Source organism: Colias eurytheme, chromosome 8 (assembly GCF_061535395.1).
Source record: "Colias eurytheme isolate Ceu_HAF_F1 chromosome 8, ilColEury1 Martin Lab GWU primary, whole genome shotgun sequence".
Taxonomy (NCBI): Eukaryota; Metazoa; Arthropoda; class Insecta; order Lepidoptera; family Pieridae; genus Colias; species Colias eurytheme.
In genome coordinates this window covers 9,778,329-9,792,613 of record NC_142987.1, presented here as the reverse complement: position 1 = coordinate 9,792,613, position 14,285 = coordinate 9,778,329, and the positions used below count along the sequence as shown (strand labels likewise).

General features: G+C 33.1%; 3 protein-coding genes across 4 annotated transcripts in view; 1 reads left to right on the top strand and 2 right to left on the bottom strand.

Annotated features, from left to right (window-relative positions):
- Positions 1-317, bottom strand: part of LOC149906734 (solute carrier family 23 member 2) — a 48,035-nt gene extending 47,718 nt beyond the window's left edge. For both annotated transcript variants that reach the window (XM_090104908.1, XM_090104909.1), the window contains exon 1: positions 200-317. The gene's annotated coding sequence lies outside the window, so the exon portion shown is untranslated. The remainder of the gene's footprint in view (positions 1-199) is intronic.
- A 3,122-nt stretch (positions 318-3,439) lies between these two features.
- Positions 3,440-8,242, bottom strand: LOC149906733 (uncharacterized). Its single transcript, XM_090104904.1, has 5 exons — positions 7,925-8,242; positions 7,642-7,733; positions 6,949-7,550; positions 5,963-6,103; positions 3,440-3,885 (listed from the first exon to the last, which is right to left on the bottom strand). The coding sequence occupies exons 1-4, from the start codon at positions 8,055-8,057 to the stop codon at positions 6,028-6,030; spliced, it is 903 nt and encodes a 300-aa protein (XP_089961030.1). The 5' UTR covers positions 8,058-8,242; the 3' UTR covers positions 3,440-3,885; positions 5,963-6,027.
- Positions 8,243-10,889: 2,647 nt separating this feature from the next.
- On the top strand, positions 10,890-12,885 carry LOC149906732 (uncharacterized). Its single transcript, XM_090104903.1, has 2 exons — positions 10,890-11,386; positions 11,491-12,885. The coding sequence occupies exons 1-2, from the start codon at positions 11,269-11,271 to the stop codon at positions 12,225-12,227; spliced, it is 855 nt and encodes a 284-aa protein (XP_089961029.1). The 5' UTR covers positions 10,890-11,268; the 3' UTR covers positions 12,228-12,885.
- Positions 12,886-14,285: the final 1,400 nt, after the last annotated feature.

The following is a 14,285-nucleotide window of genomic DNA, read 5'->3' as shown; positions in this document are numbered from 1 at the left end:
TCCTACTATATATATAGATGATTTTTTTACGTAGCAGGTAGGTATGTACTGAAGTGGCTCCACGCCAAAACCAGTCGCAAATTTTTCGTTAGATATTTTGATAGTCTGAACTATGAAGTATGAACCCACAAACTCTAAATTCTAATTACCTCTGTATCTTAACTTTTTCAAACATTAAAATAACGTTAATTAAACTTACCACCAAAATATTTTGCTTCCTTAATTAAAACTACCCGCTATCTTTGAATATCTGGCGGAACAATGCATCGGATAAAAATGTTTGACATTTAGAAGCGCGCGCGTCAGTTGAGAGCTAACAAATGGAAATGACTGCTTGTACCTAATGATTTATATTGAAGTGTATGATATCTTCAATTAATACCGTTCTTGTGAATATCATTGGTTGTAAAACTTAATAGTTTTGCGACGTCGTGACTTGTGAGATAATTTATTTACTCGACTGCATTAGGATTATGATTCTAGCGTAGTGATTTCTTTTTATTAAGTTACTACCTACTTACTAGATTCTGCTACAGCCTACTATATAAATGAATTTTCACAAATTTGGTTGAAGTTGATTAAAAACTTGTTTATAAGAAAATATTAAAGAAGATACTTCGTATTTTAAAGTACATAGATACATATATACTTAGGCACTACTTAGGCGATATTGATATTTTTAATTCACACAGTTTACAAAAATATCCTCAATGATTGATTGAGGATAATATCACAGACTAATAATAATATACTTACTACGTATACAATAATGAATAATGATAATTAAATTATTACTTATTATTAATAAATTTTTACTTATTAACAATGTTATTAACTGATTATTTTAGAATGTATTGAATGTGTTGTTGTGCATGCAGTGCTCATTTTTTATTGGTTGTCCATCCTGTTCTACATTTTTTGCGTATTTTTTATGTAATTTCATCGATGTACGCTGCTAATGAGCCTTAATAAATAAATAAATGATCTCTAGGGTGAATGAAAATTGAATAATGTCAATGACCGTTCTAGACAAATGTTAAGGTTCTTTGTATATTCCGCTCTTATCAAAAAAACACATCCTATTCCATCTACAATATGGTTATGTGGATACCTATACATACGTATTTAAAGGTTATTTTATTTTTAAAGTGAAACTTTTATTACATCGTCACAAACTGTTTGGTCTGTGTAGCGCATGTCGCGTGTATCGCGGCTGCCGAGTAGGTATACCTACTCGGCAGCCGACCGTCACGCGACATGCGCTACACAAAGCAGTGTTCGGAACCGTTCGAACAGTTTCACTTTTACCGTGGTTTCATAAAACCACACAACATTTTTTTTTCAGTAGTGGAAAGGCACATTATTCGTAAGTTACATGGGTTAGTGTAGGTATACACTATACAGGGTGTAATCGTTAAGTGTGCACAGGCGATTATTCCGTAACTATTACAGATATCAAAAAACTTTAACCTGATATCGAAATGAGTAAAATGGCCATAATAAATTTTTAAAAGTAAAACGAGAAATATCTACTTAAAAAATTAATTTGAAACCCTCCCATAGATTTGTATGAGATACGAATATCCCATGTACATTTAATATGAAAGATTTTAGCTTTTTCTTTCTTTTTTTGGTTTTCTGCTTTAATTACTTCGCAAATTTGGAGGGAAGTTCATTTAGAAACTGTAAATAGAGCTCCTCATTGTATTGCACAATGAGGACATCACTTCGAAAATCTGCTATGAATACAAAATGTATGGGAAATAAAATGTATGGGAGCGTTTAATGTAACATTTTTGGATATTTCTCGTTTTATTTTTAAAAAATTATTATGGCCATTTTACTCATTAGGTTAAGTACTTTCGATATCGGGTTAAAGTTTTTTTATATATTCTGTAATAGTTACGGAATAAACGCTTGTGCACACTTAACGATTACACCCTGTATACGTTACGTAGGTATTTTAAGTTTTTGCTTTCAACCCAGGTATAATGCGATCGTGTACCTACTGGATATTAATTCAGCCTTAGAATACATATACATACACATATAAACAAACAAACAGTAAAGAAAACAACGTTCATTTTAATATTTTAATTGTAAAATAAAATTCCATAAGTCTATCTGTTCTAAACAGCACAACATTCCAGCTTTAAATTCAAGTACTCTTACATAAAACTTCAAAAATTTGTTACATTTCAAATGAATAGTTGAATACTAATAATTGTGAAAAAATTTCACAATAATTACCTAAAGCTAAACAGTATAACTACCTTGGAAAATTTTATATTAGGACTTCTAAGGATCTTCTATATAAACCTATATCCATACTAATATTATAAATGCGAAAGTAACTCTGTCTGTCTGTCTGTTACTCAATCACGCCTAAACTACTGAACCAATTTTTATGAAATTTGGTGTGGAGATATTTTGATACCCGAGAAAGGACATAGGCTACTTTTTATCCCGGGAAAATAACGCAATCCCGGAAATCCCACGGGAACGGGAACTATGCGGGTTTTTCTTTGACTACGCGGGCGAAGCCGCGGGCCGAAACCTAGTATACCTATATATTTTTTTATACCGCGTCCATGTGAAGCCGGGTCAAGCAGCTAGTCGACTTTGTACAACTACACAATGTTGGAACATAGTTTTGGAACGAAATTCCTTATCGCGCGTTGCGAAAGGGGGCTAGACGGAAAAAAAGTTGCAACGACACTTTTGCTATAGCTTATTTATTTATTTATTTATTTAACACTTTATTGTGCAATAAACCAGATACATAAAATAACAGTTTACAATAAACAAAAGCACAAAGGGCGGCCTTATCACTATGCAGTGATTTCTGCCAGGCAACCACGGGGAGAAGGCAAAGAAGCGAGATAATAAATTGAGAAACAGAAGAAAAAAAAAATTATTGGATTGAGTAGAAGTAATTATATAATACAATAAAATGCATATACAAGATACACACAACATACAATACATTATAATAAACTAATTATATTAATACAACTAAAGACACACATACATACATATTATCTTATATATAAAATTCTCGTGTCACAATGTTAGTCTGCATACTCCTCCGAAACGGGTGGACCGATTCTCATGAAATTTTCTGTGCATATCGGGTAAGTCTGAGAATCGGCCAACATCTATTTTTCATATGTACCACGGGCGAAGCCGGGGCGGACCGCTAGTATAATATACTATATACAAATACATACAAAATAGTAGTAACTATATAACTAAAAATATATATAAATATACTAATACTAGGTACATAAATATAATATACTAATCCTTATAGATATGGAGTGTTTATATCTTAAAGATAGTTTATGTGTTGAAAGAAGCCTTATTTTTGGTTTAAACCTCATTAATACCTTACAGACAGATCACACAAAATTCTAAAAATAAATAATAACAATTTCAATATTTTCAATCGGTTTAATACATCTAACCTGTATTGAATGTGATACATAATATCATGCAAGTTCCTTAGAAAAACAATGCAATATTACATACTTATCTTGGAATAACTTATACATATATGTATATACAATAGGTTTTATCCCGGAAATCCCACGGGAATGGGAACTATGCGGGTTTTTCTTTGACTGCGCGGGCGAAGCCGCGGGCGGAAACCTAGTATCTTATAAGATTATTTATGTGAAGCTGGACATTTAGTGACAAAGTATTTGAGTTTTGGACATAAAACATACTTTTTGATATATTCACAGACAATATAGAATTATACTAGTAATATTACCCAATATAAAAAATAATAAAAAAATAATGTTAGTGAGCCAATTTTTTTTTTTTTTTTTTTGGTTTAAGCTTGTCTCAACTTCTCTGTCCAATTAATAACTCATTTGACTCCATGGGCGTAGCCACGGTGGGGCAGGGTGGGGCGCTTGCCCCACCCTGGCTCTGACCTGGAAGGTACCTAACCAAATCTAAAAAAAGTAATTATCTAGGTACTGACTACAAAACTTAATATCCGTTAAAAAATTCTCATGCGAAAGTTGTCAGACGGCACAAAAAATGCGATCTAAACAAAAAGCTTGCGCTTCTATGTTACATGATTTTAACCTCCTTTGGTGACAGAAAAGTACTTGTTACCCCATTAAATAAAGCTGTTTTTATTTAGCCAAATTCGCACTTAATTTCCGATCCAATTTCATTTTTGTTTTAGGTTAAGGGTCACTTATTGACCATAAAAGCACAAAATGCTGACAGATCCAGGTGGAGCTTCGCTCGCAATCTTAAATAAAAGTTTTTGGCCGATATCTCGGAAACTATCCACTTTAAGGCAAAAAATATTTGGAATTTTTTGTAGACTATAGAAAAATTTTACATCTTTTATACCTTTTAAACTTTTTTGTAAAACTTTCCGTTTACGATTTATGGCCTATTTAATGAGCCGGTTAATCGTTTTTGGCAAGTAACTCTTTAAATATTGAATTAATCAATGAAATGCATAATATATATTATATCCAATATCCATTTTTAAAGATTGACTTTATTTGAAACTTTTTTCTAATGCTTTTTGAGTTATTTCCGGGCGAAAAATAGAAAATTTGAAGGAATGTATGTTTCGTATATATTTCGTACAACTTTGAGTAGTTATTTTATATTCGGATGCAAGCATAAAATAAATGAAAATGAAAGGAAAATATTTCAAAAAATGTATAAAAAATTTTCTATAAGTAAAAACAAGTGATAACTGCGTTAAAAACAACCAACTTCAAACTTGCACTTGCAACATTTACAAATACAGACAAAAATGCTCATAAAATAAAAACTACTGGGCCTATCCTAATAAAATTTTGATGGGACCAATTCGACACCATCCCGCATCGAACAAAAAAAGAATCACGTAAATCGGTTGAGAAACCTCGGAGTAATCGGTGTACATACATAAAAAAAATAAAAAAAACATACCGGCCGAATTGATAACCTCCTCCTTTTTTTGAAGTCGGTTAAAAAATTTGCCGTTTCGGAAACGGCGAAAATCCGCTTGCATTGGAAATTTCTTTTTCGTTTTCATTACATCCGTAAAAAAAACTTTTGGCCTGTCACGTCACCCGCCGAGCATTTCTACATTATACCTAGAATAACTCAAAAAATATGGACACTAGAACAAAAATTTAAATAAAAGTTGTAGAGAATAAAAGTGATCTAAAAACTACATACTGTATGCATTTTATTGATTAATCCAAGATTTTACGAGTTATTAGCCAAAAACGATAAATCGGTTCATTAAATAGGCCATAAACCGTAAACAGTAAGTTTTACAAAAAAGTTTACAAAGTATAAAAGATGCGAAATTTTACTTTCTACAAAAAAGTCTTAGTAACTTTTGCCCTAAAGTGGATAGTTTTCGCGATATCGATCAAAAACTATAAGATTACGAGCAAAGCTCCACCTGGATCTATCATCATTTTGTGTTTTTATGGTCAATAAGTGACCCTTAATCTAAAACAAAAATGAAATTGGATCGGAAGTGCAAGGTTTTGCGTTATTTACTGAGTTATGTCTAGAATTTGAAATGGTTTATTTTTTCCATTTACATAGACATGTTTAGTACCTATATTTTATGGTAAAAAGGAATCATATTATTGTTTTAGAAAACTGAAAAATTCAATCTTATAAGCCAACGCAATCAAAAGATACAGCCGTTTTATGCTGCAAATTATCGCAAATTTCGACATTCGCAAGGGAATCAAAACCTACAATTGTACTTCCCGTGAACACAGAGTCTTGAAATTTGGTTAAAAGCAATGTCCTATAATAGCACAGATAAAGGAAAAATTGCTAAAACATACATTTTAGAGTTACAACATAATAAAAAGTAGGTTTGTTCGGAGCCCTCGGTGCGCGACTCCGACTCGCACTTGGCCGGTTTTTTTTGCCCCACCCTGTGCCCATGGCTAGCTACGCCCATGTTTGACTCAATACCTTAACATCACAATATAATATCACATTTACAGTTACATGTAATTTTGTTTAATACCAACACTATTCTGAATTTGATTCATTAACAGTTTCTGGAGATTTCGTGCTAGGCGACACAAGCTCCTCTTTTTCTCGTTTTCTGAAAATAACAATATAAAATATTATATATAAAAAATCATGCTGTTTTTTCCAATAGATGTTTAAAACAATGTTTTAATTATAGTAGATAATATATTTATAATTTCAAAGCAAAATTTTTTATTCATCACAATAATAAAACTTTAATGTAGGTAAACCGTAAGACATGAATAATTAACATAAAATTAATTGCACGCCTAATAAGCGAAGCGTTGAGGGGGGTACTACTGTCACTTCGCGCAAAACATCTGATTTTTCAAACTTAAAATGTCTTTATGTATCATACATTGCACTTGTAAGATAATACATACACACACATATTAAGAAAAAACACTATTTTTAACGTTCATGATATTTTTGATGTCATTTTTGTTATTTAAACTAGTTAAAAAACAGTTTAAAAAAGTTCTGTCTTGGACGTCCGTGTGTCTGTATGTGCGGATCCTTTTTCTTGTTAACACGATAGCGACCGAAATACTTTACTAATCGAGTCTTTTTTTTTCTCTTACGCTTGAGTATGCTCAGGAATAGAACCCTTTCATTTTTCAGGGTCTGATTCGATGTGGTTTAATTGTTATTAAATAAACAAAAATAATAATTAATAAATATTTATTAAAAAAAAAAATTATGAGGCGTGCACTTTTGGATTTTCCAAATTATTGTATAATATTGTAATGCAGAAAACTATTATCTAAAACAATTTGATGATCTATAGGCAGAATTTAAACTTCCTTTTAACCCATTGAGCCCCAAGCGGCCCTATCGGTCCCAGACACAATAGATTTTCTATTGTGTCTGTGGTTCCAGGGACTGAGTTATTAAGGAAATAAAAGACTAGTAGAATACCTTTTTTCTTCAATTTCCGTCATCATCCTCTCTGCTTTTGTCCAAATATCTTCTTTTATTGCCTGCCTTGTTTTACTTCTCTCAATATATTTTTCATAATATTCATTAGCTTTTGAGGATGGTACAAATACTTGTGTGCTAGTATCATTTTCTGTTTTATTTTGAACTGGCGTACGAATCTTCCTTTTAAACATAGACGCACTATCAGAAGTAGGTATCTTCTTTCTAAACATATTCGCCGGTGATGTTAATCTATTTTCATTTCTTGGCAACCAAGTCCCTATATCTTGTGTAATTTCCTCATTTTTCAGCACAAAATCAGTTGGCTTTAATAATTTCATGTTTTTATGGTCTGTACTATCTGCCTCATTTTGTTCTATGCAATTTTGGTCACCATAAGTTTCAATCAGTGACACAATTGCCGCGTTTCTATTTCTTTTCTTTTGAGGAGTTATTTTGGGAGTTTCTTGCCTGCTTTCTTGTCCTGGTTCATGGTCACCAGAAGGACCAGGTAGAGGTTCATGCGATTTTATATTCAGCTTACTTATTTCAATAACACTATTGTTATTTTCTAGATCAGGACTTACATTTGCATTACGAACCTGAAATCAATGTATAAAATTAAAAAAAATAACTGCAGGCATCAATACCTATACAAAAAAGTGTAATATATATAATATAATTATTAATTACCACTTCCAGAAGTTGCTGTATCATTCCAATATCTGGTCCATTGCTGAAGTCCCCATTAGCCATGCAATCTTTGTAAAATTCTTCTTCAGTATCTAAAATATTTGCAATTGGAATTAATATAAGATCGCGTAAAAATCTTAACCTAATTCAAGTCTCATAAGTTGTGAACATTCAAGCTGTGTACTCCTAGCTACTCTCCATTATCAATAATCACTATAATGTAAAAAAAAACAATTCTATAATTTGCTGTCATAACTATTCACATTTGTAACGTTGTCCATACCTTCCTCCCAAACTTCTCTTGGTGGTTTTTCATCGTACGATAAAGGATTCTCAATATCAACAGGTACTACACTTCCTTGTGCGTAAGCCAAATCTTGTAAAATAGCCATTTTGTTCGTCCATCGAGCTGACATTGCTAAAGTCTGTTAAAATACAAGACCAAGACAAATTTTTCACAATCACTACGAAAATGAAGGTAGATTCCTTAAAATAAAAATATATATTTGGTAGAAATGGACATATGTTTGAATTTTTTACATTATTTTTTAAAACGTCAATAAGTAAGCAATTTCGTCGATTGTAAAATGACATGTGTCAAGTAAGTGAAGTAAGTTATGCAATCTCATTGAAATTGAGTTGACGGTCTTGACTTCTAAACAAAGGCGAAAATGGCAACTCCTTAGATCAAAATATTTTGTTGTTGTAATAGTTTGTGTATGTACAACTTCTTCTTATATTACACAATAGGTTATAGGTAAACTGAGCTTGACCGGTATGCCGACTGGTGACCGCGAGACTTCTTGCTTACCCGCTGCCAAGCTGCTCAAACACAGGTCGGTTGAGTCTTCGCAAAATGCGAAAAGGTTTAAAATTTCTAAGTCGGGGTCTCCTATACTGTGCCCCAAATACATAAACAGGACGATTCGACCTCACAATGACCCGCCCGTATTCACAGGCGGCGCCAGAGGACGAATCGTACTGAACAACATTCCCCACACGGGGAATGTACTAACCTCATGCTAAAGCATGTCTGGCTCATTTCATACAAAACAAAATTAATGCCATCCACTACCGAAAGATGCCGCTAAGTGCATAATTTTAACCAACAAAAAATAAAATTAGATTAAATTGCAATTTCATTATTTTTTATAATTTTTTACTACCTATTTATTTATTTTTCAACGTCATCAAACGTCATGAAACTACTGTAAACAAGTTAAGGCGGAAACATATAGGTCTACCAGAATCTGATGGCATATTTATATTTAAGAAATTAAAGATTTTCATGTGGCAACTTATTTGACAACTATCAAATTGGTTGTCAAATTATTTGTCTTTTTTGCAGTTGATAAATAATTTTTAGGATTTTGTCTAAAAAATCTTCGAAAATGTCGAAAAAGCCGCTGTGATCACAAGCAAGAGGTGTTGTTTATAATGTGTATAGAAAAATATTAGATGAAGAAGGGTCAAACACATGTCACAGTCAAACATTTAGAAGATTTTATTGGTAAATTGGACTTACCCGCTTTGATACTTTCAATTAAAAAATATTATATGTAGGTAACTAACTATAATATTGTTTGTTGATTGGAATATAATTTTATGAAAACTTATTACAGGAGTTTCCAATACGGCTATTCGTCAAGTCCAAGCTGTCCAAGTCAATTTTATAATGTGTGTATCTGTTAATACTTACGAAAATAAACATGTGGCTCTCCTTCTGTGTGGAGATAATAAACGTTAAAACTGTGAGTGTGTGGTTATTTGTGCATCACCCAAAGGTACTGTACCTAGTGTAATTAATATCAATTATCACGCACCCCACAAACATAGTTTTATTTTATTTTTATTTTATTTTATAAAAAATTATAAGCAGTCTAGCTTTCTATCGATATAACATCGATATTTTCACATGGCATAATGATAATGAACATAGAAATATAGGTATGTGTAAATAATAATATGTATTACCTGTATAAAAGTAATATGTATATTATACATGTAAGTATGTACCTACATAATATTAAGTGGATATCTCATTATTAAGTACAGTTTTGTCCACTTATGTAATGTGACTAATGATATTGAGAACAAACTAAAAAATAAGCAGTATCAAGATCGTTCAGTCCATTTTCCCTAGGGTTGCACACTCAAAATTTTGATTTCCCTAATTGCCATCAGATTCTGGTTTACCTATACTTACGTGTCGTGGCGTGTCGTGGCGCGCCAGGAGCATATCGGTTTCATACATTTAATATGGTTAGGGACATATTCGCGTGTCGTGTCGTGACTTAACGCTTTCTGTCGTGGCGCGGACTGCTCGCCACCGATTGCGCCAGAGCGGTGGTGGGGGTTATGGCGCGACACGGCACAACAGACAAATGTGTTTCTATACTGGCGCGTGGCTCGTGGCGCAAACATCTAGCGGGAATTAAATTTTAATTTTAAAAATGACTGACGATCTCATAGAACTCGTACGTCAAAGAAAAGTTATATATGATTCTAAGTGTAAAGATTACAAGGATCATTTCATCAACCATCAAGACGATGAAATTCACCTTTGTCTTGTCTCCCTCTGTTTATAGGGTGAACCGAGTATCTTCTTTTCTTTTTTTTGCTCTTAAGAAGTTTCATTGCTAAGAGAAATTGAAGGTCTTCATCAAAATCACTATCCGAATCAGAAGAAAACATTATTTATGTTTGAACGCTGCAAAGGTTCGCCAAGTACTGTTCAGAAATAACGCCAGAGTACGCCACGACACGACATTATAGTGTGCACACTCACCGTCACGACAGTAAGCGCCACGACACGCCACGACACGTAAGTATGTTTCCGCCTTTAATTCTCCTCCGATTTGGCGATGCTAAACGATCAATATAGATGGCACTACAGACGTTTTTACTGTTTTTACCATTTACGTTTTTAATAGTCTCATTCAAAGGTGCATTCATGCAGTGGCATTAATTTTTTTTTGTAATTATATAAAAAAACAATTAAAACGAGCAACAACACAAACAAGTCATTTTTTTCTTAGTTTAATCAAATACTTTCTATATTTCTGAAAATCATCCCTCCCAGGCATTGCAGATAATATTATTATATATACAACCGAAAACAAGCAACGATTTTTTGGGAGGAATTTAAAATTTGTTGTAGGTCACACTGAACCGGCCTGACAGGCGACAGCTGACGCCTGACAGCAAAGAGGTAATAAAAGCTGACAGATACAGATTGCGTTTCGCGGTTCGCCCATAGCAAAGTCCGTAGGTTTCGCCGTTCGCGTGTGGTTTCGCGCGCTGTTGTGTTCTTCACAGATTACTTGCTGTGTGGTTCACAGGACACAGAGCAAGTAATATTGTTCACAGAGCAAGTAATAACTAATATATATTGTTGGAATTGTTTGTTTCGGTTTGGTTGGTGTGTTGTTTCTTGTGCGCTGTTTTTTTGGATGATCCCAATTTCTCAATTGACTACGACCCCTGCTTCGTCTTTTGGACTCCGTGACTGCTTTCCTACGATTTGGCCTATACTTCTGGACCTCGGTTTGCGAGATTGACGACTTTTGCTGTGCACCCGGACTCTGTGAACTGCCTTATGTTTGGAATCTGTCTGCATTGAAAACCATGGCGCCTGGGCGTAAATGTACCTACTTTGGCTGTAATAACACCAGTTATGATTATTCAATGTTCCGGTTCCCTATAAAAGATAAAAGTCGACTGAAACTATGGCTTGAAAATGCTGGTACGTATATTTCTACAATACTTAATTATGTATATTAAAAAATTTATTTCTATTCCCACTGTAACCTTATTCAACAGGTGATTAAAAACCCTTTTTTATTGCAGGAAACATGAATTTAAGCCACTTGACAGACGATGAGCTATATAACAGATATATCTGTGAAGTCCATTTTGAGCATTGTGATATAAAAAAGAACACAGCGTTTCGACCAGTACTGGAAAAAACAGCTGTACCAAAATGTGCTATATCACCAGAACATATAAAAGTTGAAACACCTGAAGAAGAGTCCAGCAATGAAAGAAAATTACAGTCTGGAGAAGGGAACATTAATAACTCAGGCCCCGGAACCACAGACACAATAGAAAATCTATTGTGTCGTGGACCAATCGGGCCGCTTGGGTCTCAATGGGTTAATAAACCAACAGATCCAGAGAACAATTTTAGTATGCCTAGAAAAACCAAGGATCTTTGTTTGTCTGAGTCTCCGCAAAAAACCATTCTTAAACTTAAAGAAAGCATGACATATTATGTAAAGAAAATAAAAAGTAACAATATAATTATTAAAAGAATGAAAAATAAAATGTCAGGAAAAAAATTTATAGATATAGACAATTTTGAATACAAAAGTGAGAATGCTAAAATCTTTACTAAAATGCAGCTGAGAAAACGACAAATAAAATGGAAAACTTCTGAAAAAAATTTCTGCTTGTCCTTATATTATAAGTCCCCATCAATGTACAGGCATCTTATAAAGATAGGTCTTATTTTGGCCCCGCTAAGTACAATTAAAAGGTGGAAGCGAAGAAATAGCTCCTTCCCTGATGTACCAAACTTGTTATGAAAATGTGAAAATAAAACTTGAACATGCTTCAATTAAAGAGAAGTGAATTTAGTTTACACACATTCACGCTCGCCTAACTTCGTTTTCCTCGGCAACGTTTTGACGGACGCTGTCAAAGCGTTGGTTCACCCGTGTTTGACCCACGCTGGTGGAAACAATTTTTGATTATCTATGTTGAGATTGGAACTGGGTGTAATAATAATTATTATTTTTATATAAGAGGTACCTAAAAGAGACCGATTATTCTTCTAAGTACAAATACCAATCCAAAGTATTAAAGACTCTTTAATAAAGAGAAAGATCTCAAAATACCAATACTTAGTATTTAAAGTAAAAGTAACAATTACTGATTTGATTTAGATGACTGATTTTACTGAGAACTTAATTTGAAAAAATAATAAAAATTATAATTGTTATCTACACTAATATTATAAAGAGGAAAACTTTGTTTGTTTGATTGTAATGAACAGGCTCATAAACTACTGGACCGATTTTGACGAAATTTGGCACAGATAATCTTTAGACCCTGAGAAAGAACGTAGGCTACCTTTTGTTGCGAAATATTACGGGCGAAGCCGGGGCGGACGGACCGCTAGCTAATATTTTAAAGATATTTTTTTATTATTTTATATTAAATAAATGATTACAACAAATTTAATATACTGTGTTTTCATTTCATGCCCTAATTAAGGCAAAATAATAGGTAAAATGCACAAAAGTTCAGTATTTTTAGAAATTTCATACTTGACCACGTGAGTTTCGGTTTCGGCCGAAACTGAAGCCACGGCCGAACATTCGGTTTCGGCCTGGAAACCAGTTTCGGTCGGACACTACAAAAATACTTCTTCCTTCTCATTTAAACCCAAACTCATTTGAAAAAATGAAAGTTAAGCTGGCAACACAAGTGCTTAGCCAATCGATTTAAAAAATGAAACTGCTGAAACTGGGATACAGTTTATTCATACTTACAGACTAAATCAGGACCTAATAGGAATTGAGATTGTATGGTCATTTCGGCTTGTATGGCCTTTAGAGGACAAAAACAGGAATTCAACAGCAACCAGCAATTCAACAACAAACTTAGAGCCAGCGCCGTCAACATCAACCATGCCTGCATTATCGGAACCGGAAGAAATCACATGCTCGAATAAATTAGAAGAGTGCTCAATTTCCTACTTTGCTATGGCTATCTTGGGAAAAAATGTTTTGAAAAATACAGGTGTGCCCAGTGTGAAAATATTTTATTTAAGAAGAATGAAATAATAAACGATAAGAAACAACTTTTAATCCTGAACAAAAATTACAGCATATTTGAGATTTCTTTAAAAACACCCAGTGATTTTCTATATAACATAGTGAAACAAGGATTGAACATTTTCAGCAAAGTGTTTCCAAACTTAAAGCATAAACACGGCACACAATAAAATATGTGCCGTGTGAAGAGTGTGAAGAACATTTACTTTTTATTAAGTATAGAAAAACTAATAATTATAAAAATTGATTATTCTAATTCCGAAAAGCGCAACATTAAAGAACAATCTTTTATTAAAAAGTTTTGAGATTTAAACCGTAGAAAAGGTTTTGAATGATCTTTTGCGTTTTTTTTTCTTTATGCGCCTAAAATTAAATATTTCGACATCCATTCCCGTAAAAATGAAGCATTTTCCCGCTATAAGTAAAAAGTAGGTTATGTAGGTAGGTATAATTTTTGTCTAGTACCTACCTAATACCACAGACTACTAATACATATTAAGTGAAAATTTTGAAAAAATTATTTTCTTTAGGAAATATAATTAGCATTAATTAAGTACCTTGTCTTGTCATTCATTTATTTACTTGGTAATAATCATTCGAATACTTGTTTTATAGCTATCTTTTTCCTTGTCCTTTCCAGGTAATCTAAATTATTTCATTTTTGCAGTAGGTAAATAATTCATTTCGGCTTGAATAGACAAGGCCATTATGTGAGGTGAGATTGCCAAATATGGGACATCTGTAGAAATAAATAATCCACAAGGAAGAATGATAATGCAATTAAATGTTCGAACTAACGTAATT

Coding starts and splice junctions, on each gene's coding strand:
- LOC149906733 (XM_090104904.1), bottom strand. CDS start 8,057: ATGTCAGCTCGATGGACGAACAAAATGGCTATTTTACAAGATTTGGCT. Junction 7,551..7,641: donor TACAGCAACTTCTGGAAGTG/GTAATTAATAAT, acceptor CATTGATTTCAG/GTTCGTAATGCAAATGTAAG. Junction 6,104..6,948: donor ACGGAAATTGAAGAAAAAAG/GTATTCTACTAG, acceptor TGTTATTTTCAG/AAAACGAGAAAAAGAGGAGC.
- LOC149906732 (XM_090104903.1), top strand. CDS start 11,269: ATGGCGCCTGGGCGTAAATGTACCTACTTTGGCTGTAATAACACCAGT. Junction 11,387..11,490: donor ACTATGGCTTGAAAATGCTG/GTACGTATATTT, acceptor TTTTTATTGCAG/GAAACATGAATTTAAGCCAC.